This window comes from Eubalaena glacialis, chromosome 9 (genome assembly GCF_028564815.1).
Source record: "Eubalaena glacialis isolate mEubGla1 chromosome 9, mEubGla1.1.hap2.+ XY, whole genome shotgun sequence".
NCBI lineage: Eukaryota > Metazoa > Chordata > Mammalia > Artiodactyla > Balaenidae > Eubalaena > Eubalaena glacialis.
Genome location: NC_083724.1, coordinates 122,304,835 through 122,331,099, shown reverse-complemented (window position 1 = coordinate 122,331,099; position 26,265 = coordinate 122,304,835). Strand labels below are relative to the sequence as shown.

The following is a 26,265-nucleotide window of genomic DNA, read 5'->3' as shown; positions in this document are numbered from 1 at the left end:
CTCTTAAACCTTTTTTTGCTTGACAGAACCTCTGGATCTTAGTTATGTGCACAGTTTATCCGGTAACCCACTCAATAATTTTGTTGGCCTCTCCAGATCTATAGCAAAACACCGACTTTCTTTCCCATTTGGTGTTATCCTTTCTTGTTTTGTTAACATGACCTCATCCTATCTGAGAGGAATCCAGCTTTCAAAGCTTTCAAAGGGCACCTCCTTAGCATATTCTTGGATTTGGTCTGGACTGGGTTCTGTCTAGGTGTTTTGTGTTGGATCTATGACTAATGCCTTCTCCCGTGGAATGTTCTGGGTAGGTGAGTTTCCTGGTCTTCGTGGATTTTCTACAATAAGCTTGATGTTACATGTTAAAAATCATTTCTTCATATAGATAGCCATTTATAAAAAATAAATGGCTATCAAGTTTATCAGGACAGAGTTAGGATTTTTGAATTTGGATAAAGTTTGTAGATTCACATAACAATTACTTCATTTTTCCCTTTTCCCCAAGATATGCCACAGATGCAAAAGGTACGGACGAGGATTGACTACGGATTTCTTACCATTGGAAAGAGTAAATCAGGCCACACTCACACAGCCTTGAGCTGGGACACGACACGCTCGGCACACCTGTGCAAATCCTTTATTAAAGCAACAACCAAAATACAGGATGGCTCACATGTTTTTTTTGCTTTTTTGCTGCTATATCAATTTAAATATTAGTCATTTGTTTATACCTTTAAATTATTCTTAAAAGGTGAACATTTATAGCTCACAAATCAACAGTTTGACATTTCCGCCCAGATACATTTTTCCATCTTATTTCCTGGCTTTAACAAAGAAATTCCAGAACCAGAGGAATAGCACATCAAACGTTAAGTGCCAGCATCTTCTGTGAGCAGTGCTGGGGTGTCTGAGAGACACACTGAAGGTTTTAATTCCTCGTTAAATAAAAATAATTTATGCCAGAATATTCTTAGAACTATTTGCTTTCTGTTTTTACATTCTCTATGAGCTTCAGTTTCGACTGTGATATTCTAAGCATTAGTCCCCTTAAAAATGACATCTCTAAAAAATCTCAGTTAAAGATCATTATCACCCTCATACAACACTTTCTTGTATGACAGACACTCAGTCCTTCAGAAAGCAGAATAAGCAATTGTTTTTTTCGATTTTTTCCCCACCACTGATTTGTTTAATTCAAACCTTGTTAATCACTGGTTTAACCCTAAGAGTCATTAGGAAGATGAACTTTGTTATCTACTAAAGGATTTTTAAATGAATAGGTGAATGTAAAAATGACTAATACCGTGAAGGTTTAACAGGTGCTCAAAACACGTGTGTGAATATACAACAAGATGTGCTGGCTATTTAAAGAGTACCAACGAATTAGTTTAAAAAGCAAGAACAGAAACCAGGATTATGATCTAAAGGGACTGCCAAAAGGGTACGTGAAGACAGATACAGGGAAGTCGCTGAACTGCGCTGGGTATAAAGTAGAGTATCTGAAAGATAAGGTAAATGCTCCATTTTCTTACCCAATGAAACACTGGGAGGAAACCCCTGTTCACAGAACCACAGGGGCTGCCCTTCAAGAGTTTTAGCACTGGTACAACACTGAAATTCAACCTGCACACACAGGAGTCTGATCTGCCTTTTGAAATGGCTTGTCCGCTGGCTGGGATTGGGGTTTCTGTGGTTGAGCTAGTTTGTGTTGGCTGCACTACATTTAGAGGCTGTCTGTCCAAATCTTGCAAACATTCTTTCTGCCTAACATTTTCTTCACGAGCTAAACAGCTGAACAGCTCTGAGACCACCAATAGAGAACAATCCAAACATTAGATGAGAAATGTTACCAGCCCAGTGAATAAGTTACACAGCCATCCTTCAAGCCAAGTCTTTCCATCAAGTTGCTTTCTTATCTCACATTTGCCCTTCAAAGGAAGTCTGAACAACACGGGATGTCTACAATTAAAAATGAAACACACAATGAAAAAGATAAAGAAGGGAAGGATTCCAGACTCCACTGTGTGGGAGGCCAGGCCTTTTGGCTTGGTTTTGAAAAAAGAAACGCTCACCAGCAGTCATTCTGGGTGTGATGACACAGCACAATAATGCTCAGGATGGGTAAGGACACTCAGTTATTTTCAGAGCGGTTTCTATACATTATAGATGTCACATTTGGTTCCTAGAGATTTAGTCAAGTATTACTATTTCTTTTTGTCAAGTATGATATACAAAAAGATGAGAATAGATGTGCCCTAAAAATATGAAAATATAATATATAAAACAAAACCATTATAAATTACATAGATTTGCAGTATAAAATTTTTTCCCATTTAGAATAAATAAATACCATCCAAGTTTACAGATCATCTATGTGAATTAAGTATGCACACATATCTGAATCATTTTCAGAACTTCAAGAAAAAAAATCGCTAGAGATATGACCAGATGACTCAGAAACCAGAAACTGCTTGCTTTTGAGAATAATGACCTAAGACCCAAAGTACATGGCTTGGGATTCAGTGCTAAGCTGTTAAAACTGCCCAAATGAGTCTGACGTATGCATGTGTGCATACACACACACACACGCTCACATGCAGCCATACTTTTATGAATTTCTATGAAGCTCAACAGTTTACCTTTGAAAAATCAGCCAGAAGTCACGAGATCATCTCTGTTCCATATTCTAGCAGGAGAGCTTTTCTATTCTGTAAAGAAGCTACAGGATGAACAGGAAGAGTGTGGCCTTTCTGGACAGAGAAATCTTCGTTGTAAGCCAGCCTCCTCTTTGGTTGGCTGTTATTCTATCAAGAGCTTTCCGATGCCTTAAAGAGGGGAAAGGTTTTGAAAAATCTATATAATCTCGCCAGTCTAAGGAAGCTAAAACCAACCTGAAAACATTCTTTGGTCACACATTTCTGTTCCTGCTTCATAAAAAATCTGCCCGTTTTTAACTTTCTATCCCTAATCAGTGTCTAGATGGGAGAGATGCCTTTTCCTGTAATTTCCACGTGGAAATGTGCACATGGGTTTCGGTGGAGGGAGAACTGGACAGAATGGGAAAAAGTTCACGCAGTGTCACAAAATGAGTGTCGGCCCCTGTTGTCGCTTTGGGCGTACAGATCCATGGTAAGAATCTGCTGACCTCCATGACAAGTGGACAATTCTAAGAGGTGGAGATAAAACTCTTCTGCAACCAAATACAGAAAACCCTCGTCCAGAGAGTGCAAGTGGGAGGTCAAGGTTTCTCTGGATTGTTCCCTACTCACTTTTTATGTGACCACCCAAGACACTCCTAACTGATGGCAATGGGTCATCTGAGGCCAAGAGGACTCTGATCCAACTCTGAGTCTTGTCAGACCACCTGTCACACCGGTTATCTATACACAGAGAAACCCCTGAAGCCAAACCCTCTGCCCTCAGCTACGGATTCAGATGCTTTTGCTGTGAAGGTTGGCAGCAAGAGCATCTAACCTCACGTGCCCATTTCTGCTCCCAAGACTGCTTGTCTCCTGCAAGGGGGGCCATCACACGCTTTCCATAAAACTCTAAATGTCTGAGCCGCATGGGATCTGGGGACCCATTAAGTACCACCTCCGTGTTCGTCAGATGAGAAAGATTAAACCCAGGGGGGTGTCGAAGGTCACTTATCCAGATAGCGAGAGAGTGAGGACTAAACATCAGCTCTGCTCTCACGATCCGTGCGGCCCAGGGAACCTCCATGGAAACCATGATGTGGCCGTGACCCTCAAGACGACTTCAAGGTTATGGCTCCCCTACTCATACATGGAAATGAACCAATACCTCTCATTCTTCCCATGATGACATCTAAACTGCAGACGCTGCCCTAATGATTTTGGGTTTTGAGTTTTTGAAACCGATCCTCTTGATTTGCATCAGTACTAACTTTCAGCATAAAGAAGATTAGAGGAACCAGAGAGGAAAGTGAAAAATCTTTCGAGTAACTGTGGAGGAGGGCCAGGTGATTCTGCGGGAGAGGGGACCATCTAGATGGAGCTCGAGCCCGTCCGGTCTGTCCCTCTGCCAGGGAAGGAATGGAGGCCCCACCTGCCCAAAGCCTGCGGTGCTTACTGGCACCGTCAGACGAGACGCTAGCCTTTGGGTGACTAATTTTGTCGTTTCTATAACATCATTCTGCCGCACATACAACTGCTTTCTTGTGGGACAAAATTAATTCAAGAATTCTGGTGTGAAATCTGATGCCATCACCCTAACCTTTCACTCTCCCCTTCAAGGACGGACGAGCTAGCCCTGCAGTTCAGAGAAGTGGGCCTGGCTAGGCGACCCCACGGACCCTCACACTCGCTGCCCCAAACCAAGCGTCTCGGTCACTGGACGGCCCCTGGCGGCCCTCGAGGGAGGCCCACATTCTACACCTACACGGATTCCTCAGATGCCTCTGTCTCTGGAAGCAACATGCGTTCCAGATCAAGCAGCAGCCGTGTTTGGAGGATGACGTTACTTAAACGTAAAAACAGCACTTTTCATGGACAGTTTGGGCAAATTCAAGTTTACAGTCTCCCTGCAACCTCAGCTGAGCTCACCCAAAGGCTCTCAGCATCGGACAGGCAACACATTTTTATTTGGCTATTAAAGTGCTATCCTGGGCAAGGTTTTTTTTTTTTCTCAGTTTCACAACAGCAGCTTCATTGGAAACAAACAAAAAAAAGCGATGGATGGAGACAGGCCTGGGAAATGACAAAAATCATGAGGCTGGTAACTGCTTTGGAACATTACAGATGACTTGTGGGTATCAGCCCTGACACCAAAGCCTCCGAGGTAAAAGTTTGGCAGGGGGGTTTGAGAGGGGGGTGGAGAGAAATAAGGACAAAGTGGCAAAGGGGACGAAACCAGAAGGAACGATTAGCATTCGTATCACAACGATTCGGTTATAGGGGAACAGTGAAGGGGGTTAAAACTGAGAAGAAAGTGCAACAGACCCACGGACGTGCAGTTGCTCTCGTAGCAGACCTATAATTTTTTAAAGGAAAAGCGCTGCAGTGTGCATTGGACAGGGCTCTTGACCTCAGAGTCTCTCACACCAAAAGGGCATCAGCGATTAAGGTATCTGGCAGAGAAGAGCCTCTGAGATTCATGCCGCGCGCACAGACACCTGCCCAAGGTCGCCGGCTCTGCACCCTGCTGCTGCTTGCATCCTCTGTCGCGGGGCGCGGTCCGGGCACACAGCATGCACACAGGCGCTCCCTTCTGAAGGGGCCTGGCTCCTACCTACAGGACAGGCGTCTCCGGTAAGGCTTAGCGGCGAGGGCGGACTGCCTCTGGCCCTGGGGGGGGCGGCCCTGATTCTCGGGGTGTGCATAGCTTCTCGGGGTGGGGGCTGTTAGACATGGCTTTCACAGACGACGCGGGCGTTCCTGTCGCACGCCCCGACCGGCTCTGCGGCTTCCAGGAGACCTGGGGGCAGGACACGGTCCGGTACCTCGACAGGCGTGGGCTCCTCGGAGGTCAGCGCCGCGGACGTGACCTCGGTGGACGGCGCCGCGGACTCGGGGGAGTGCTCGGCCGACGGCTCGGTGTCCTCGTCTCTGGCCTCGAGGGGCCCCCCGTCCCGGTCATCCGTGGGCTCCCTCTGGGCCTGGGGGTGCACGGACACCTCGATGGCAATCTGCTGGGGCTGCTCGTGCAGCGACGAGGCATCCGAGTCAGCGGTGGGGGACTCGCTCCGCTGCAGGGCGTCTGGGATGGTGTAGACTTCGTCCCCGGTGGTGGCCTCCTGGCCCTCAGGCGCCGGGCGCACGAAGTTCTGGCCCTGCTCCTCCAGCCCCACCACCTCCATGAGCTCCTCCACGATGGTCCTGCAGTTCATGATGAGCGGGGGCAGCGGCACGCTGCGGGCCAGCTCCTCGATGTAGCGGGCGAACTCCATGGTCTTGAACTGTGTGACCTTGGCCAGCTCCAGCGTCTTGGCCGAGGTGATGATGGGGATGCGCTTGGCGATCTCGAAGGCCTTCTGCAGCTTCTCGGCGCCCTCTGTACGGAAGAACTCGTTGATGGCCTTCTCGGTCTTCTTCAGGTGGCTGCTCATCATGCAGAGGCGGGTGATGTTGAGGACCAGCACCACGGCGAAGGCCACCAGGCACACCACCATGTAGTACACGCCCATGTCCCCCGACGTGAAGACCACCCTCAGCGTCACCGTGTTGTTCACGGTGCCATGGATGTTGGCGGCCACACATGTGTACCGACCTCGGTCTGTGAAGGATACCTTGGTGATGTTCAGGAGGCCGTCGTGCATCTGCCACTTTCCTGCAGGAGGAAGAGGACAGAGTCAGCCGGGCCCTCCGCTCCCTGCAGCCACTGCCCCGCACGTCGCTGAGAGCATCGCCCACCACCGTGTCTGCCACTGCCGACGGCGCCCACGGCGAACGCCGACCTCGCCAGACGGTGACAGTGTTAGCTCGCCTAATCCGCACAACTCAGGGAGGAGCTACCAGCACCAGCCCATTTTACAGTATGGGGAAACTGAGGCACAGGTCCACTAAGCCACCTCCCCAGGGCGCCAGTTTGGAAGCAGTTGAGCTAGACGTGAACTCGAGCCCAAGAGGCTGTCCTCTTAACACCAAATCATACTGTGTGATTCCACATCCTAGAGAAAAATTAGAAAAATAAACAGTATGGAAAATACTTGCTCTTACTAGAGAAGTCCTTAATGTAGCATCTGATTTTCTAGCCTGCCTGTGTGCATGGCTCTACAGAATATATATGTTCATTGGAGAGTTTTAATACTTTTCAGAAGATAAAGTACTTCAGGATCAACATAAAAACTGGAGCAAATCAATTAAATTGTAATTGTTCACCTGGCTTTCTCATATTTGAGATTGAAGTAGTCCTGGTATGACCTCGGTTGATGGAAACATAAATAATTAATTTTGAGAAGCTACAATGAACTATGTCACTTACAGTTACAAGCTAACACTGTGGAGATTCAGAGGCTGGGTGTGAATAAACAACAATTTGGTTTCGCTTTGCAAATAAATCATAGACCCATCAGGTTAAAACCAGGCCTCACATAATGGAGAATGCACGTTGAAAAGCATTGTAATAGATAAGAATTCTACCGCTCTCTGGCCTGGAAAGGATCGTTGCCCTGGGAATGAGGTTCTTAATCTGAATTAATCTTTGCTAGGGATTAATCCTTAGTCTGCTTGCGTACCCGCAGGTCAGAGGACCCCGGGAAACGTGATCCTAGCTTTGCCTTCCAGGTCTTGGGTCTGAGCCTTTCTGAAAACCCTCCACCTCCCTAGACTGTCCTGTAGAGAGAGAAGGGTCCCCGTCCGGCCTCGGGGGAGTTCGGAGGAGCAGGAAGATCTTTCTGCGTAAAAGCACTCGCGTCCCCAAGCAAGCCAGAGGCCTCTCCTGAGAGATGCGGCAACTTAGCGTGTAGTTTCCTTTTAAGGGTGTATTATCGCTTTGTATTTTTGCTTGTTTCATCCCCTTCTGGCAGTAACTTAATTCTAATTAAAGTCTGATATTTCCCCAAAGCAACAAGCTATGGTTTTTTAAAAAAAGAAGAAATTTGTGAGCACCAACGTGACCAGGGTCTCCAGGGACTGTGGGATGAGACAGCAGACGCCCCCGTTATTCCAGGTCCTCTGCTCCAAGGACCATCCTTCGGGAGGCTGGCCGGAGCCGTGGGGGCCGTCGGGGACCTGCAGCCCCTCCTCCCGCTGGCCTGGGAAGCCTGGCAGGAAGCCTCTTGTAGATGCTGTCACATTCCTCTGCTTTCTGAAGGAACATCTGTAAAGAGTGGTTCCTGGTGTCCCCAGGTACCCTGTGTCTAATAATTCAGCCAGTGTACTTTCCCGAGAGTAGGAAACACTGGTTTGGGAAATCTAGCGAATTTCCGTCTCTCGTGAATGTGTATGAACAGACCAACCTAGCGCCCGGCCTGTGAAATCTTCTCTCGTCCAGATGGGCAGAGGCAAGCCTTCCACCCTGTCCGTTCGTTCCCGAACATGAGACTTGATACTTCAGTGGCAGATTTATCCAAATAGAGAATAATTTGAGCAAGGGAAATGATCAACTTGTTTTCTTAAAATGTGCATGTTTCATCAAACCACACTACAGCAGGCATAGAAAAAAATAACAACTCTGGCTGCTTGAAAGCTTATTATAGATGTGGAAGGTACTGGGTTCCAGAGAATTACAGACTCTACCTATAGGAGTTTCTCATACTGATTGTTGGAAAACAACAGGAAATGGGAAGGGAGAAGGTGAGAAGGTGAGGTTATTTGTATGAGGGACAGTTAGGACCAATGTGTCCACCTCCTAACCTCCCACCCTCACTCCCTCTGTGGAGGAATTATTATCTACAAATTCAAGGACAGGGTAGGGGGGACCCAGGGTGTGGAGGAAGAGCAGAAAAGAGTGCTGAACTCAGAAGGCAGCCACCTGACCGTAACATAAACAAGCTCTCTCCCCACACCTAGGCAAGGCGCTCAGTGACAACTGTACCTAATTGTGATAGAAAAGTGAAGTGCAGAAATGCACACCAGTTACAAGATACCAACAGTTTCCTCTACTGACTATTCAAAGGGTTTCTGAACTTGGATTTTATAGTTATCTTTAGGCATGTTTTTAATCGTCTATTGATGTATATTTATCTATCCTGGACCCAAGCGATTCAAAGCAGATACTGACTCAGACACTCCAGAAGTTCCCTGTCGCACGGTCAAAACAGGCACAGTCTGGAATCAAACACAATTAGGTGACACTTGTTGTTTGTTCTGGGGAAACTGGTGAGACGTAGAGTGCATAAATTATTAGTTTGGCACGTATTCTGTTTCTTAGCCCAGGGCAGTGGGTCCTTGGACTAACATCTATCATGTACCTTATCCAATAATTAACCTCGTTTGTTCCGGAAGCCCGAAGCCCAGCCATGAATCTGCGAAGTGACTATATTTGCCTAACGATAAACCACAACAATGAATCACATATGATTATCCTGAAACAGGCAGGTATTACCCCTAATAGGAGCTGTGACACTGTAGTTAAATAACTGAGACCCATCTCTCTGCCAGCAAGTCCCTGTTTCGGGTCCACGACGAGGACACCAAGACATCCCTCTCTTCAGGGTTCAGTCCTTCACTATATTTCTCTTGAAACAAAACGCATATCACATTTACTTTATGGATTAAGGTAATACTAATGCTGCTAAGGCTTCTCAGGTACAACGAGGTAAAATGAATGTGTGACCTGGACTAAACATTCTTTTGCCAGATCTCAAAGCGAGTCTTGGGAAGCCAACACACACACACACACACACACACTCATTTTGATGACAGAAGATTCTGACCTCAAAGGTGATGTATGTCTGTATCACGTCCTGTTTAAAGGCTGATACATTCTTTCCTTCCTAGGAACTAAGACTCTAAATACTTCCTCTCAGCCTCAGCATGACCTTCGATTAGTGAGAAATAAAGATTTCTGCATGTTCTCCTGCTGTATGCAGCCCCGAACACTATGAACCCCACCCTGGGGGTCCTCCCATATCAGCAGGGGCCCAGGCTCATGGAGAATCACTGGCAGCCGCCCCACTAGGATCGTCTCGAGAACATTCCTGGGCCACATGTTGCCTTTCTCCTTAGTCTGTAAATACCTTGTCCTGAGACCCAGCCTGGAAGGTCTGACTTCAGCCGTCAGGAGGTCGAGGGAATAAAAAGGGCCACAGTGACTGTCACATGGACCCGCAGAACCAGCCACCTGGGGCGGGGACGCTCGGTGCTGCTGCTCCAGAGATGATTTTAAACTGGAGTTGAGCAGGGATGTCACAACCACGTGCTGAATTCTCACGAAGCTGCATCACTTCAGCACAAGTAAACACCTAAAACGTGAGCCGCTGATGCTGAGTCACTTCAACAGGCAATGATTCTGGAGGAAATGCACAACTGAAAGATCCTGCATGCCACAACTAAGAGATCCTGCATGTCCCAACGAAGATCCCACATGCTACAACTAAGACCTGGCACAGCCAAATAAGTGAATAAGATTTTTTTTTTTTTTTTTAAGGCAGATGTTGAGTCATCACTTTCTGATTCCAATACCAAAGATTCTGTGTCAAATGTTTCCCTGACAGATTGGTTCAAGATGGCCAACTAGAAGGACGTGCGCTCACTCTCTTGCGAGAGCACCGGAATCCCAACTAACCATTGAATAATCATCGACAGGAAGACACTGGAACTCACCAAAAAAGATACCCATATCCAAAGACAAAGGAGAAGCCACAATGAGACGGTAGGAGGGGCGCAATCACAATAAAATCAAATCCCATAACTGCTGGGTGGGTGACTCACAAACTGGAGAACACTTATACCACAGAAGTCCACCCACTGGAGTGAAGGTTCTGAGCCCCACATCAGGCTTCCCAACCTGGGGGTCTGGAAACAGCAGGAGGAATTCTTAGAGAATCAGACTTTGAAGGCTGGCAGGATTTGACTGCAGGACTTCAACAGGACTGGGGGAAACAGAGACTCCACTCTTGGAGGGCACACACAAAGTAGTGTGTGCATCGGGACACAGGGGAAGGAGCAGTGACCCCATAGGAGACTGAACCAGACCTACCTGCTAGTGTTGGAGGGTCTCCTGCAGAGGCTGGGGGTGGCTGTGTCTCACTGTGGGGACAAGGACACTGGCAGCAGAAGTTCTGGGAAGTACTCCTTGGCGTGAGCCCTCCCAGAGTCCACCATTAGCCCCACCAAAGAGCCCAGGTAGGCTCCAGTGTTGGGTCGCCTCAGGCCAAACAACCAACAGGGAGGGAACCCAGCCCCACTCATCAGCAGACAAGCAGATTAAACTTTTACTGAGCTGTGCCCACCAGAGCAACACCCAGCTCTACCCACCACCAGTCCCTCCCATCAGGAAACTTGCACAAGCCTCTTAGATAGCCTCACCCACCAGAGGGCAGACAGCAGAGGCAAGAAGAACTACAACCCTGCAGCCTGTGGAACGAAAACCACATTCACAGAAAGACAGACAAAATGAAAAGGCAGAGGACTATGTACCAGATGAAGGAACAAGATAAAACCCTAGAAGAACAATTAAAGGAAGTGGAGCTAGGCAACCTTCCAGAAAAAGAATTCAGAATAATGATAGTGAAGATGATCCAGGACCTCGGAAAAAGAATGGAGGCAAAGATCGAGAAGATGCCAGAAATGTTTAACAAAGACCTAGAAGAAGTAAAGAACAAACAAACAGAGATGAACATTACAATAACCGAAATGAAAAATACACTAGAAGAAATCAATAGCAGAATAACTGAGGAAGAAGAACGGATAAGTGACCTGAAAGACAGAATGGTGGAATTCACTGCCGTGGAACATAATAAAGAAAAAAGAATGAAAAGAAATGAAGACAGGCTAAGAGACCTCTGGGACAACATTAAATGCACCAACATTTGCATTATAGGGGTCCCAGAAGGAGAAGAGAGAGAGAAAGGACCCGAGAAGGTATTTGAAGAGATTATAGTTGAAAACTTCCCTAACATGGGAAAGGAAATAGCCATCCAAGTCCAGGAAGTGCAGAGAGTCCCATACAGGGTAAACCCAAGGAGAAACACGCCGACACACATAGTGATCAAATTGGCAAAAATTAAGGACAAAGCAAAATTATTAAAAGCAACAGAGGAAAAATGACAAATAATATACAAGGGAACTACCATAAGGTTAACAGCTGATTTCTCAGCTGAAACTCTATAAGTCAGAAGGGAGTGGCACGATATATTTAAAGTGATGAAAGGGAAGAAACTACAACCAAGATTACTCTACCCAGCAAGCGTCTCATTCAGATTCAACAGAGAAATCAAAAGCTTTACAGACAAACAAAAGCTAAGAGAATTCAGCACCACCAAACCAGCTCGACAACAAATGCTAAGGGAACTTCTCTAAGTGGGAAACACAAGAGAAGAAAAGGAACTACAAAAACAAACCCAAAACAATTAAGAGAATGGTAATAGGAACATACATGTTGATAATTACCTTAAATGTGGACGGATTAAATGCTCCAACCAAAAGACACAGGCTTGCTGAATGGATACAAAAACAAGACCCATATATATGCTGCCTACAAGAGACCCACTTCAGACCTAGGGACACATACAGACTAAAAGTGAGGGGATAGAAAAAGATATTCCATGCAAGTGGGAATCAAAAAAAAGCTGGAGTAGCAATACTGATATCAGATAAAATAGACTTTAAAATAAAGAATGTTACAAGAGACAAGGAAGGACACTACATACTGATTAAGGGATCAATCCAAGAAGAAGATATAACAATTATAAACATATATGCACCCAAAATAGGAGCACCTTAATACATAAAGCAACTGTTAACAGCTATAAAAGAGGAAATCGACAGTAACACAATAATAGTGGGGGACTTTAACACCTCACTTACACGAAAGGACAGATCATCCAGACAGAAAATTAATAAGGAAACACAAGCTTTAAATGACACATTAGACCCAATAGATTTAATTGATATTTATAGGACATTCCATCCAAAAACAGCAGATTACACTTTCTTCTCAAGTGTGCACGGAACATTCTCCAGGATAGATCACATCTTGGGTCAAAAATCAAGCCTCAGTAAATTTGAGAAAATTGAAATCATATCTAGCATCTTTTCTGACCACAACGCCGTGAGACTAGATAATCAGTTACAGGGAAAAAAAACGTAAAAAACACAAACACACGGAGGCTAAACAATACGTTACTAAATAACCAAGAGATCACTGAAGAAATCAAAGAGGAAATCAAAAAATACCTAGAGATAAACGACAATGAAAACAGGACGATCCAAAACGTATGGGATGCAGCAAAAGCAGTTCTAAGAGGGAAGTTTATAGCAATACAAGCCTACCTCAACAAACAACAAACATCTCAAATAAACAATCTAACTTACACCTAAAGGAACTACAGAAAGAAGAACAAACAAAACCCAAAGTTAGTAGAAGGAAAGAAATCATAAAGATCAGAGCAGAAGTAAATGAAACAGAAACAAAGAAAACAATAGCAAAGATCAATAAAACTAAAAGCTGGTTCTTTGAGAAGAAAAACAAAATTGATAAACCATTAGCCAGACTCATCAAGAAAAAGAGGGAGAGGACTCAAATCAATAAAATTAGAAATGAAAAAGGAGAAGTTACAACAGACACCACAGAAATACAAAGCATTCTAAGAGACTACTACAAGCAACTCTATGCCAATAAAATGGACAACCTGGAAGAAATGGACAAATCTTTAGAAAGGTATAACCTTCCAAGACTGAACCAGGAAGAAATAGAAAATATGAACAGACCAATCACAAGTAATGAAATTGAAACTGGGATTAAAAATCTTCCAACAAACAAAAGTCCAGGACCAGATGGCTTCACAGGTGAATTCTATCAAACATTTAGAGAAGAGCTAACACCCATCCTTCTCAAACTCTTCCAAAACATTGCAGAGGAAGGAACACTCCCAAACTCATTCTATGAGGCCACCATCACCCTGATACCAAAACCAGACAAAGATACTACAAAAAAAGAAAACTACAGACCAGTATCACTGATGACTATAGATGCAAAAATCCTCAACAAAATACTAGCAAACAGAATCCAACAACAAATTAAAAGGATCATACACCATGATCAAGTGGGATTTATCCCAGGGATGCAAGGATTCTTCAATATGAGTAAATCAATCAATGTGACACACCATTTTAACAAATTGAAGAAGAAAAACCATATGATCATCTCAATAGATGCAGAAAAAGCTTTTGACAAAATTCAACACCCATTTATGATAAAAACTCTCCAGAAAGTGGGCATAGAGGGAACCTACCTCAACATAATAAAGGCCATATAGGACAAACCCACAGCCAACATCATTCTCAATAGTGAAAAACTGAAAGCATTTCCTCTAAGATCAGGAACAAGACAAGGATGTCCACTCTCGCTACTATTATTCAACATAGTTTTGGAAGTCCTAGCCACGGCAATCATAGAAGAAAAAGAAATAGAAGGAATACAAATTGGAAAAAAAAAAGTAAAACTGTCACTGTTTGCAGATGACATGATACTATACACAGAGAATCCTAAAGATGCCACCAGAAAACTCCTAGAACTAATCAATGAATTTGGTAAAGGTGCAGGATACAAAATTAATGCACAGAAATCTTTTGCATTCCTATACACTAACAACGAAAGGTCAGAAAGAGAAATTAAGGAAACAATCCCCTTCACCACTGCAACAAAAAGAATAAAATACCTAGGAATAAACCTACCTAAGGAGGTAAAAGACCTGTACTCAGAAAACTATAAGACACTGAAGAAACAAATCAAAGATGACACAAACAGATGGAGAGATATACCATGTTCTTGGATTGGAAGAATCAATATTGTGAAAATGACTATACTACCCAAAGCAATCTACAGATTCAATGCAATCCCTATCAAATTACCAATGGCATTTTTTACAGAAGTAGAACAAAATATCTTAAAATTTGTATGGGGACACAAAAGACCCCGAATAGCCAAAGCAATCTTGAGGGAAAAAAATGGAGCTGGAGGAATCAGGCTCCCGGATTTCAGACTATACTACAAGCTACAGTCATCAAGACAGTGTGGTACTGGCACAAAAACAGAAATACAGATCAATGGAACAGGACGGAAAGCCCAGAGATAAACCCACGCACCTATGGTCACCTTATCTTTGATAAAGGAGGCAAGACTATACAATGGAGAAAAGACAGCCTCTTCAATAAGTGGTGCTGGGAAAACTGGACAGCTACATGTAAAAGAATGAAATTAGAACACTCCTTAACACCATACACAAAAATAAACTCAAAATGGATTAAAGACCTAAATGTAAGACTGGACACTATAAAACTCTTAGAGGAAAACATAGGAAGAACACTCTTTGACATAAATCACAGCAAGATCTTTTTTGATCCACCTCCTAGAGTCATGGAAATAAAAACAAAAGTAAACAAATGGGACCTAATGAGACTTAAAAGCTTTTGCACAGCAAAGGAAACCATAAACAAGATGAAAAAACAACCCTGAGAATGGGAGAAAATATTTGTAAACGAATCAACATACAAAGGATTAATCTCCAAAATATATAAACAGCTCATGCAGCTCAGTATTAAAAGAACAAACAACCCAATCACAAAAATGGGCAGAAGACCTAAATAGACATTTCTCCAAAGAAGATATACAGATGGCCAAGAGGCACATGAAAAGCTGCTCAACATCACTAATTATTAGAGAAATGCAAATCAAAACTACAATGAGCTATCACCTCACACCAGTTAGAATGGGCATCATCAGAAAATCGACAAACAACAAATGCTGGAGAGGGTGTGGAGAAAAGGGAGCCCTCTTGCACTGTTGGTGGGAATGTAAATTGATACAGCCACTATGGAGAACAGTATGGAGGTTCCTTCAAAAACTAAAAATAGAACTACCATACGACCCAGCAATCCCACTACTGGGCATATACCCTGAGAAAACCATAATTCAAAAAGACACATGCACCCCAGTGTTCATTGCAGCACTATTTACAATAGCCAGGACATGGAAGCAACCTAAATGCCCACTGACAGACAAACGGATAAAGATGTGGTACATATATACAATGGAATATTACTTAGCCATAGAAAGGAATGAAATTGGGTCATTTGTAGAGCCGTGGATGGACCTAGAGACTGTCATACAGAGTGAAGTAAGTCAGAAAGAGAAAAACAAATATCGTATATTAACGCATATATGTGCGTTAGAAAAACGGTACAGATGAACTGGTTTGTAAGGCAGAAATAGAGACACAGATGTAGAGAACAAACGTATGGCCACCAAGGGGGGAAAGCGGGGGGAGGGTGGTGGTGGTGGGATGAATTGGGAGATTGGGATGGACATATATACACTAATATGTTTAAAATAGATAACTAGTAAGAACCTGCTGTATAAAAAAGAAAATAAAAAACAACAACAACAAACCGCCTCCTTGACACTCGGGAGGGCAGTCCCCGGTTCCCGTCCTGTGCTCGGATGGGAGCTCCCCCGCTGCCCCTCGGGATGGCCTTCCCCATCCCATCCTCCCGCTCTGTCCTGATGCATGGCTGGAGGCTGACACCCCAGGAGACGGGCCGTGCGGCTCTCGGGCATCCTTCACGGTCTCCCCGGATACTCCAGGCACGAGAGGCCCATGTGGAAATCTCCCCCATGTGAACTGGGGCATCGCCTTTGCAAAGACAAATGCTAACAGAGGTTCGCTTGTAGCTGAACCACGCTGAGTGCTGCGCTGTGTGACGAAGCTGATGTCTTTAGAAGGACAGCGGTATTTATTATCTTGTTCATGCATTCAGTCAACAAACATTACTGAATACATTGTCTGTCACCAGGCTCCCTGCCAGAAGATGCAGCTACAAAGATGAGGAAGACATGACCCCCGGCTGCAGAAACCAGCGGGCCCCGAGAGGGCTGCAGACTCGCAGCCAAGCCGGGGCCTGTGGCGCGTGCCCTGTGTGGGTAGCGGGGACGGCAAGGATGCTGCTCAGCGGGGGTGCGGTCCCGAGCGGGATGCGGGTGCAGGCAGAACAGCAGAGGAAGAGGAAGCACTCCCAAGGCCACAGGGGGCAGCAGGGCCGGTGAGCAAACGAGGGGAGCCCGTGTGCACCGCTGCAGCTCACAGACGTCGCACACACCAAGAGGGGATGCGCCACCTGCACACCCCCTGCTCTGACCCCTGGTTCAGTCAGCAGAGGAAACCTCAAAGTCCAGACAAAGATGCCGGCAAGCGTGGGACTTTTAAATGAAGGAAAAGGTCATTTCAAATCGGGAGGAAGAATACTGGGATAACTGACTACACATTTGAAAGAAAATGAAGTTAAATTCCTAGTTTATGTGATACCTAAAAATAAATTCCAAGTACTCTAAACATAAAATGAAAAGTATAAAGTTAATAAAAGATATGAAAACATTTTTCTAACCCTGGGACCGGAAAGCTTTTTTCAACATTTCAAGAATCCCAGGGGCTTCCCTGGTGGCACAGTGGTTGAGAATCTGCCTGCCAGTGCAGGGGACGCGGGTTCGAGCCCTGGTCTGGGAGGATCCCACATGCCGCGGAGCAACTAGGCCCGTGAGCCACAACTACTGAGCCTGCGCGTCTGGAGCCCGTGCTCCGCAACTAGAGAGGCCGCGATAGTGAGAGGCCCGCGCACCGCGATGAAGAGTGGCCCCCGCTTGCCGCAACTAGAGAAAGCCCTCGCGCAGAAACGAGGACCCAACACAGTCATAAATAAATAAATAAATAAAAAAAAATTAAAAAAAAAAAAAAAAAAAGAATCCCAGAAACTCTAACAGAGAACCCTGATGGATCGGATTTCTCCCAAATTAAAAGTTTTACACTGTAACATCTGTTACACTAAAGTTGAGAGCAAATGAAAGAGTGGGAGAAAATTCTGGAATATTTGACAGACAAATGCTTAATAACTACGAAACATAAAGAACTCCTGTAAATCAAGACAAAGAACCCAAAAGGAAAAAAAAAATGGGAAAGGAGATGGACGGAGAAGTCACAGAAAAAAGGAATGCAGGCAGTGTCTAAGTGCACAAAATCACTCGTGGTTAAATCATAATTAAATTTAAAGAGATTGAAGTAATTTTTAAAAACAGATGACTTTCCACCTTGCAGAGCACCAGAGGAAGGGGGCCCTGATTATATAGTGTGTTGCTGGGAGGATGGGAAGGCAGACTGCAAGGCTGGGTTTTGGCATCGACCAAAGTGCAAGATGAATGGAGCCTGTGACCCACTTCTAGAATTCTTGAAACGCTTCAAATCAGGCAGGCCTAGATTGACTGGGAAAATATTAATGAGTGTAAGAAAATCAAGGTAGTGAAAACATCTCCTTGTCAGCATCTTTCTCCCCAGGGACACAGTTCTAGAGCCTTCCTCACGGCCTACATCCTCTGGGCGAAGACGTCACCAGGGCGCAGGCCAGGAAGGCGGCTGACCTCGTATCACTGTGTCACTGCGGGGCCCAGGCACGTGGAGGGGGAGTCACTGAGGGCGGCACAAGGTCATGTCGACAGAACTGGGTCAGGGGACCATCCAGCAACTAGAGAAGCAGGTCAGCAGCGTCGCGTGGCGACAGTTAAAACCCGTGCCACCAAGAAAGGCCACGGCACACGGGTTACTGTGACTTGACGTGACACATCAGGACGAACGCTGGTGCCAACACCTTCCAACCAAATGACCACTGGACAGAAACAGCAGCACCAACTCCTTCCTCCCGGAACCGAAGCATCACGAGAAAGGTGACAGCACAACCACAAAGATGCTGTAACGACAACTTTCCTCCAAACTCATGTCTGCCAAAATCCCCAATCTTTCCAGCAGTCCTGAGGCTCGCTCAGCATTAAAAATTAACACCATGCCCAAATGAAAAGCTCTTAGAATTTCCCTCAAATTATTTATTAGAAGAAAAGGATTTCTCTTTTTCCTTGGAGATGTCTTTCCGTGAAAGCGTCAACAAGCTGATGTGTGGTTCGTCTACATTCCCGATAGGTGGTATGAGAACATTAAGCCTCTGTTCACAATGCCATTTAGATATGGAGGCTCTTAAACTTTTCAAGGAGGAGAGTTCAGTCTGCTAAAACAAGGAGGTTATTTTCCTGAAACCAACTTAAAACTTTTCAGGTGGTGAGAGTTCCAATGTTTATGCAAACAGAAAGGAAGTGCAACACTCACTTGAATGACACCGCACTGAATCCACACTCTTCAAATAAGAACCAAACATGCGCATGTGGCTATAAGCATGGGGTCTATTTTCCAACATGTGAAATAGAAGCTATTGAGAGGAAAGGACCCAAGCCTTTTTACAAAACAGAATTGAGAACAAATGGAGCCCCGCATGGCTGCACCTGTTACGGGGCTTCTGCAGGAGATGATAGCTCCCCAAAGCCACTGCAGAGACCCAGGTTAGAAACGTTGCAAGCTGCAAGGGCTCCTGCGACACCACCCCCAGCCTCCCAAGCGGGCTCTTCGGATGGTCCTGGGGTAGCTCTACCAAGCTGCTTCCTACATCATGTGGGACAGAGGTGGCCTGGGATCATCAGGGATTAGCTCAGCTCTCAGCTCAGGAAGGTTGGGGGGAGGGTGGGCTGTTCACAGCCTGCAGTTGTGCCTTGCTTCAAGGCATAAATAATATCTGAAAAGAACCCGTCTTTTCATTTCCTGGCAAAGGAAACATATGACCCTCCGGCTCATTCGGCCTGATAATCTCCATTTTTAAAAAAGTGCCAAGCACGTCACTCCATGCAGGCTGGCAAGAGTCTCTTCTGAGAGTGGGCATAGGTGGTCTTCTACGAGCACGCTGCCCTGGGTGGATGGAAATAACATCTCAGCCCTCACATCCTCATCTGAGAGGGATGGGGAAGGGTCGTCCCACTGCTAAGACTAAAGCAGTCTGGGCTCACAGCCCAAAGGGCCAGCACAACTCATTAAAAAAAACCACTATAAATGGTGGCTCATTACCAGGCTGGCCCTCGACGTGACTCAATTTGGAAAATGAACCAAAGTACCACTTTTATGGAAAAATACATTATGGGTTCACACAAGTGACTTAACCGACTTTGGAATGATTCTTTAGCTGGCTGAGGATGCTTCTTTAGTTGAGACCAGGGTTTCTTCTCTTGGGCTGGCATTTTGCATCAGATAATTCTTTGTAGGGGGCTGTCTGTGCATTGCAGGATATTGAGAGCATCCCTGGCTTCCACCCTCTAGATGCCAGCAGCACATCTCCCCGGTCCTTCCCCTCCTGCCCCGGCTATGACAACCAAAAACCCCTCCAGACTTGGCCGGTGTCCTCTGGGTGAGAGAACCAGTGGGTTAGGCAAAGGGAAAGTTCATCCTGTGCGTAATATACTCCGTAACATCCACACTCACTGCTCCGAGGCCTGGGCGCGTTGGAGGGCAGCGGGCCCCTTGCACGCGGAGGCGGGATGTGTCAGGGAGGGGATGTTGCTGGTGGAGGGGGGAGAGCCACTCTCGCCATCACATCCATCACAGCGTAAACTCGAGCTTCTAAACAACACTTAAGGGATATAAATGTTTTTGGTCTTTACTGAATGTTTTTTTAAAAGGTTGAGAACTTGAGAGAGCGAATAAGAAATTGCCCAGAAAACGATTTCTTTTCTTTACAAAACACACCGTACTACGAAGCAGAGACAGACGCACTTGGGATCTTGACTGTGACAGCACAGGACACTGGTGATGTGACTAATGACGGTGGCAGCTGCCGTTTACTGATGGCTTGGTGTGTTCCACGTACTGGACTGACATTTCATACACGACACAAATTGCACAGCCCTGCCTGGCGGTAAAATAGGATTATCTCTGCTTTACAGATAGGAAAACTGGCTCCGAAAAGTTGAGGAACTTGCTCAAAGAGATAGAATTGTGCTGTTCTGCTGAATTTGCAGTAATATATTTATAGTTACATAAATTTTGTCTAACGCCTTTTGAGGAGTTGATTTTTTAAATCTCAAATATGTAACATATTTAAAAGAAATTCAGTATAACACTTCCATAGGTTAATGCACTACTCCACGCTTCATTTGAGAGGCAAAGGATGATGTAAACTTAGTGCTGTGGGCGCTGACCCCCTCCTGGATATGTTGCAGGGGGTGATACACTCAGGTCTCAAGACGTGGCTGGCACAGTTTGTTGAGGCCCCCTGGCAGAAGGAGTTGAAAGCATCTCACGGGCTACTAAAAACATTTGCAAAGCAGAGGATAAAAACACAAGAGCCGTGTAAACTAAAGCAAAATTTATAACAATGAATTCCACAAAGGTCAAGTAGCTGTGAGACAACTGTGAACTTTGTACAATTCAGCTCAGCTTACCTACGCTGTGCATGATTATTTTCAGAGATAATTCTTAGTTATTTTTGGTGGCAGAATGCTACAGGGGAATGGAAAACAAATCCACAGGAAAGTCTAAAACCTCACCTGAAGGAAGAATTTCCAAGTTAATCGCTAACGAACCAGGCATGTTTACAAAGGCCTATGCCTTTTCCAAAGCTGACTTTTTTTTTTTTTTTAATTTTTATTGGAGCCTAGTTGCTTTACAATGTTGTGTTAGTTTCTGCTGTACAGGAAAGTGAATCAGCTATACGTATACATACATCCCCCTTTTTAGATTTCCTTCCCATTTAGGTCACCACAGAGCACTGAGTAGAGTTCCCTGTGCTAAACAGTAGATTCTCATTAGTTATCTATTTTATACATAGTAGTGTGTATATGTCCATTCCAATCTCCCAATTCATCCTACCCTTCCCTCCCCCCTTGGTAACCATAAGTTTGTCCTCTACATCTGGGTCTCTATTTCTATAAAGCTGACTTTCTTGAAATGCTTCTTATTTATCATCTGATAAAGGTGCCAATGTGCATTTCAATGGGTTAAAGTCAGAGTATGAAGCTACAGCAAAAATACACTGGATAATTGGTACCTGAAATAACAGGGAACCGTTTTCTGGCACCTGTATATTCCTAGTTACCCCTAGCAAAAGGAAAATTGAAAACAGGACATTTTGTGGCCATTTGTGGTTCCTCATGTTATTGGACTTGTGGGTTATTTCTGTAACATGGTTGGTGGACCACCCCGAACGTGTCCTTTGGTGAACTCCAAAAAAAGTCTTCCTCCAGAAATAGCTCACACATTAGCCTCTCCTGATCTGTGGGAATGAAGTGACAACACGAGGGACACAAAGCGAAGCAGCTGCTGCTCCTGCCAGCGACAGGAAATAGCCCGTCCCTTCTAGGACCCGCGGGGCTGGCGCCAGGAACAGCCGTCTCACTTTCTCAGCACCAACAAGAAACGGAACTCCTCCTGGAACCGCAAGGCACACGTGGTGGGCAACTCGCCAGACGGCTCTGAACACACCTGGGTGTGTGCACGCCTCGTACGCAGGTCATGGCGGGGTCCTAACCCTGCTTCTTTGTGACGGTGACGGGGCTGGTGCAGCGACCATCCAGCCTCTCATCCACTCCGTCTGGTCAGAGGCTTTCACCACCCCTCGCCTGCCAAGACCTGGAGGATGAGGAGGTGCTGGTGGGCACGGTGGGCACCACGCACCTGCTTCTCATCTGGATGGGTGAGCACCAAGGCCACCAAACCCTCACACTCACTGGAAGGACCAGAAACAAGGTGTGCAACGTGGTACAAGGGCTTAGTCAACGCGAGTGGTTGCTAATGGGAATTACACTCGTTTTGTTTGGTTTCAGCAGTGGTCTACCGCGTACACAGGTAACATTCCAGGGTAGAAGCACCATTTTCCATGCTGTATCCATCACCTCCTTGTTGAGTTATTAACACTGCTGCATTTAAACTCCTAGCCAATCAATCAGCCCAGAAACTGAAATCTACATCCTGGTTAGCACGTGGGCACCTTCCTGTCAGAAATGGAGACTTAGAGACCATGGGTCCTCGAGTGGCACCACCATGCGCGTATTTTACGATGAAGATAAATGTTCTGCCGTTTCCTCTGTCTTGCCTGGTTGTTCTGAATGTTGCCCCGTGTTACTTGTGTCCTGAAATGACTGTTACTATGCACGGTAAGCTGAGCTGGAACATCAAGTGCCAGGATCACGAGTTCTTTTAAAAACTCCACAGTGTGTCTTCCTTACGAGGTTTTAGAACAGCCAACTGATTTCTCAGCACGGCCACCGGCTACAAACACGACCAGAGGGTTTTGATGCCCCGCCTTGCACCCAGGCTCTGTCTCCGAGGCACGGGTGGCTGCTCCTTCCTCCCCCAGCGCCCGTGGACAGAAGAGAGGTGAGCCCAGGGGACCCCGGCTCCACCAACCTCCCAATGAGAGAAACGACATACAGGGGCCACTTGCCAAGACTGGACCCCTACCATCAAGACTTCGCACAATCTCCCTGGTGGGGCCACTACGACTCCAAGGCAGCCCTCACAAAGCCACGGTTGAGGTCCAGGCCCCAGCCCCACTCTGTTCCCACGCTTCCCTCCTCTCCCGGATACAGGGCTCAGAGCCCCACCTTGGCTCTTTATACCCAGGACCACCTCTGCTCCGGGCCCACGGGAGCCGCAGGCTCGGTCTGGAGTCCCTGGTCCCCCGAGAATCCTCCCCGAGGCCCAGCCCAGCAGAAAGACCCCGTGGGGTCCAGGGACCTGCGTGTGCACACGTTGCCATGGTTACCGCCCCGCGCCGGTGTGACGTCACTTCCTCCTGACCTGCAGCAGGAGGAAGGGGCTGCGCCGTCCCATCTGCCCGCTGTCAGCACGGAAGGTCCGGTCACAGCCACTTAATGACCACAGGACCGGGGAAAAGTCACGTAAAAGAGGGGTTTGGACTGCACTGTCTCCAGGGTCCCTTCTAATGGGAAAGTTCTGCGGTCCCTTCGTTTTACTTGGTGGGGAGGGAGTTCCCCTCTACCAGGTGAAGCATGCAAACACACACATGGTGTTTTCGTGACCATGATACTTTCACTAGAGGGGAGAAGCTGCATGACGCTGCCTGGCCTTGAACGGCCGTGTAAGGGGCAGCACAGGCAGCGAATGTCGGGGCATGACTGGGAGAAGCCTGGACTTGTCAGACACCCCATCACCTGGCACCTAAGGAGACAGAGTGTTAGCCTCTGGTCTTTTTTTTTTAAGATTTTTTTGATGTGGACCATTTTTAAAGTCTTTATTGAACTTGTTACAATGTTGCTTCTGCTCTGTGTTTTTACTTTTTGGCCGCACAGGATGTGGGATCTTAGCTCCCCGACCAGGGATCGAACCCGCACCCCCTGCATTGGAAGGCGAAGTCTTAATCGCTGGACCGCCAGGGAAGTCCCAGCCTCTGTTCTTTTTCAGAGCGATTAAGATAAAATGAGGAAAAGAGATTAGCAATGCAGGCCTTCCTGGGGCAGAGACTCTTCTGGGGGTTAGAGGGCTGTGGGCTGGGAGGTACACGAGGGAAAGGGCGGCAGAAATGGAGCAGCTGCTAAGTCAGATCCGTGGTCCTTTCACCCTCACCCCCACCCGCCAGGTCATCACCGGAGATGCTCAGAAAGTACATCCAGGACCTTCAGGTCAATCAATCAGGCTTGGTTCTCACACCTGAGATAGGAAGCATGTAGACTCCTGAGGACCCACGGTGCCCCATCCGGCCACAGTCCTTCCTGAAGTGAGCTGGTACGTGGGAAGGGGAGTTGCACCTTTTGGCCAGAAACTCATTCATGAGAAGCCAAGCACTCCCCCTATGCCACGGGTTATTTCTCCCCCCTGGCCAACAGTCTAGAAACTTCAGCCAGGTCCCCGGGAGCACACATGATCTCTGGCTGCTGGTGAGAAGCTGCACAGAGACTGCTCTCAAAAGACGTGACCTTTAAACCCACAGTCCACGAATTAAACTGACCTTTAATGATAGACAACTGCTATGTTCCTTGAAACAAATTAAAACTCCCATATAAACAGAACATATGCTTAAGGAAAATCCACTTTACATCCACCCCTACAATATTCTGTATGCATTATATTGCAACATTCCAAGAGGCCTTTTAAAAGACTCAAACATACACACAATATTTTCGTTACTGTAATACTTTCATTAGAGGGGAGAAGCTGTTTGCATTTTGTCTTCTGAGTCAAGAGTGAAAGAATGAATTCATTACTGCTTTGAATCCTTAAGGATATCCACTTCTTGGATATCTCTCTCTTGCCTTAGAAAAATAAGACAAAAGGAGATGCTGAAATGATCTGCATAAGAACAACGGACATTGAGGGTGCCAGCCCCCAAGGCCCTCCCCGTATTTCCTGCCACGGGACACAACTGGACAGCCTACCTGCCCCTCGGTCCTTGCTGTCCTCATGCAGCAGCTTGCCCACGGAGTTATACCACTTGAGCTGGGGCTCAGGGAGGCCATAAACACTACAGTTGATCAAGGCACTGTTCCCTTCCTTGACGATGATATGGTCGGTTCTGGCAATGACCACGGGCACTGAGCCCACGACCATGTCAGTGCCATTTAAAGTGCTGTTGGCCACACTCTTAGCAGTCGCCAGAGTGGACACTAGGATTAACAAGGGCACAGAAGGCAGAAAGCACACAGGCAGAGGGCGCGTCACTCCGTCCATCTTCTTCGCTTGCTCTGTAAGGCAACCGAGCCGGTCGGCCAGGGGAGTCTTCTAGCAGACAACACCCTGCTCACAGCAGGCCAAGGGCCAAACCCGGCCTGGGTCCATGGAGTTGGCTCTGGATTAAGAACCTCTGTAAAGAAAAAAACGAACAAAAAAGACATGTAAATGTTAGCGCCCATACTTTAAAAGGATTATTTATAAAATGTTAGAAACCCAGCTAAAGTACACATCTGTGTCATTTTTAAATAGCACACGAATTCAGAAGATGTTCCAAATATTCATGGAAATCGTGATGATACACGTCCGTTATTTTTGCTACTGAAACATATGACTCTTAGCAGGAACACGTTAACTTTGTACCACACGACTTCATGGGGCTCAAAAGCTGACCCCTGCTTCTTTCATCCCACACCTCGAGGCCTCCTCCCATCCCTCACCTGTCCCCGTTGTGGACACTGGTGGTGCACCTGGGCCCTCCTAACCTCTCTCTGCTGGCCGAAATGAATTTCAGCTCCTGCAGTGTGCACCTGGGCTCTGCCACATCGGAAGAGCCCCCCCGAACCAGTGCTGTGTCTCCCTTACCCCCACCAGGACACCCCCTTCCCCTTTCAGGCAACTGCCCTGGCTCCTGGAGCTTCCGGGCCACCCTCACCACCCGCCCTCATCACTCACTGAATGGCTTGCTTTCCATCTTCACCTGCCTCCCTGGATGCAGGGGGTGACATGACGGGTGGCTGCACTTCTTCACCCAAGGATCTAACCTTCACCTACACTTCTACTCTCCATTTCATCCATTAATCACACGGCCACACCCAGGACCCTTCTTCTCTCCAAATTCTAAATTCTGGAGTTCCAGGTCATTCTGAAGTTCTCAATACCCGTCTTTCCCTGCACCCCACCTTCTCAGTCCTCTCACTGGGTTTCCTGGCCGTCCTACTCTCCTCAGGTCCTCCCTCCCACCCAGCTGGCTCGCTTCCTTTCTGCCCCCGCCTGCACCCGGGCACACGGACTGCGCCCTCCGCACCCTCAGCCCTCACCCTCCCGCCACAATCCCTCTGCCAGCGCCCAGCCGCGATCCACCCATCGCTTGTCATCCC

General features: G+C 46.5%; 1 protein-coding gene across 2 annotated transcripts in view; it reads right to left on the bottom strand.

The window, feature by feature from the left end:
• Positions 1–594: 594 nt before the first annotated feature.
• Positions 595–26,265, bottom strand: part of MFAP3L (microfibril associated protein 3 like) — a 44,806-nt gene continuing 19,135 nt past the window's right edge. For both annotated transcript variants that reach the window (XM_061200784.1, XM_061200783.1), the window contains exons 2-3: positions 24,874–25,298; positions 595–6,288 (exon numbers count right to left, since the gene is read on the bottom strand). In XM_061200784.1, the coding sequence (XP_061056767.1) occupies positions 5,363–6,288; positions 24,874–25,165 (1,218 nt within the window). In that variant the 5' untranslated portion in view covers positions 25,166–25,298 and the 3' untranslated portion in view covers positions 595–5,362. The remainder of the gene's footprint in view (positions 6,289–24,873; positions 25,299–26,265) is intronic.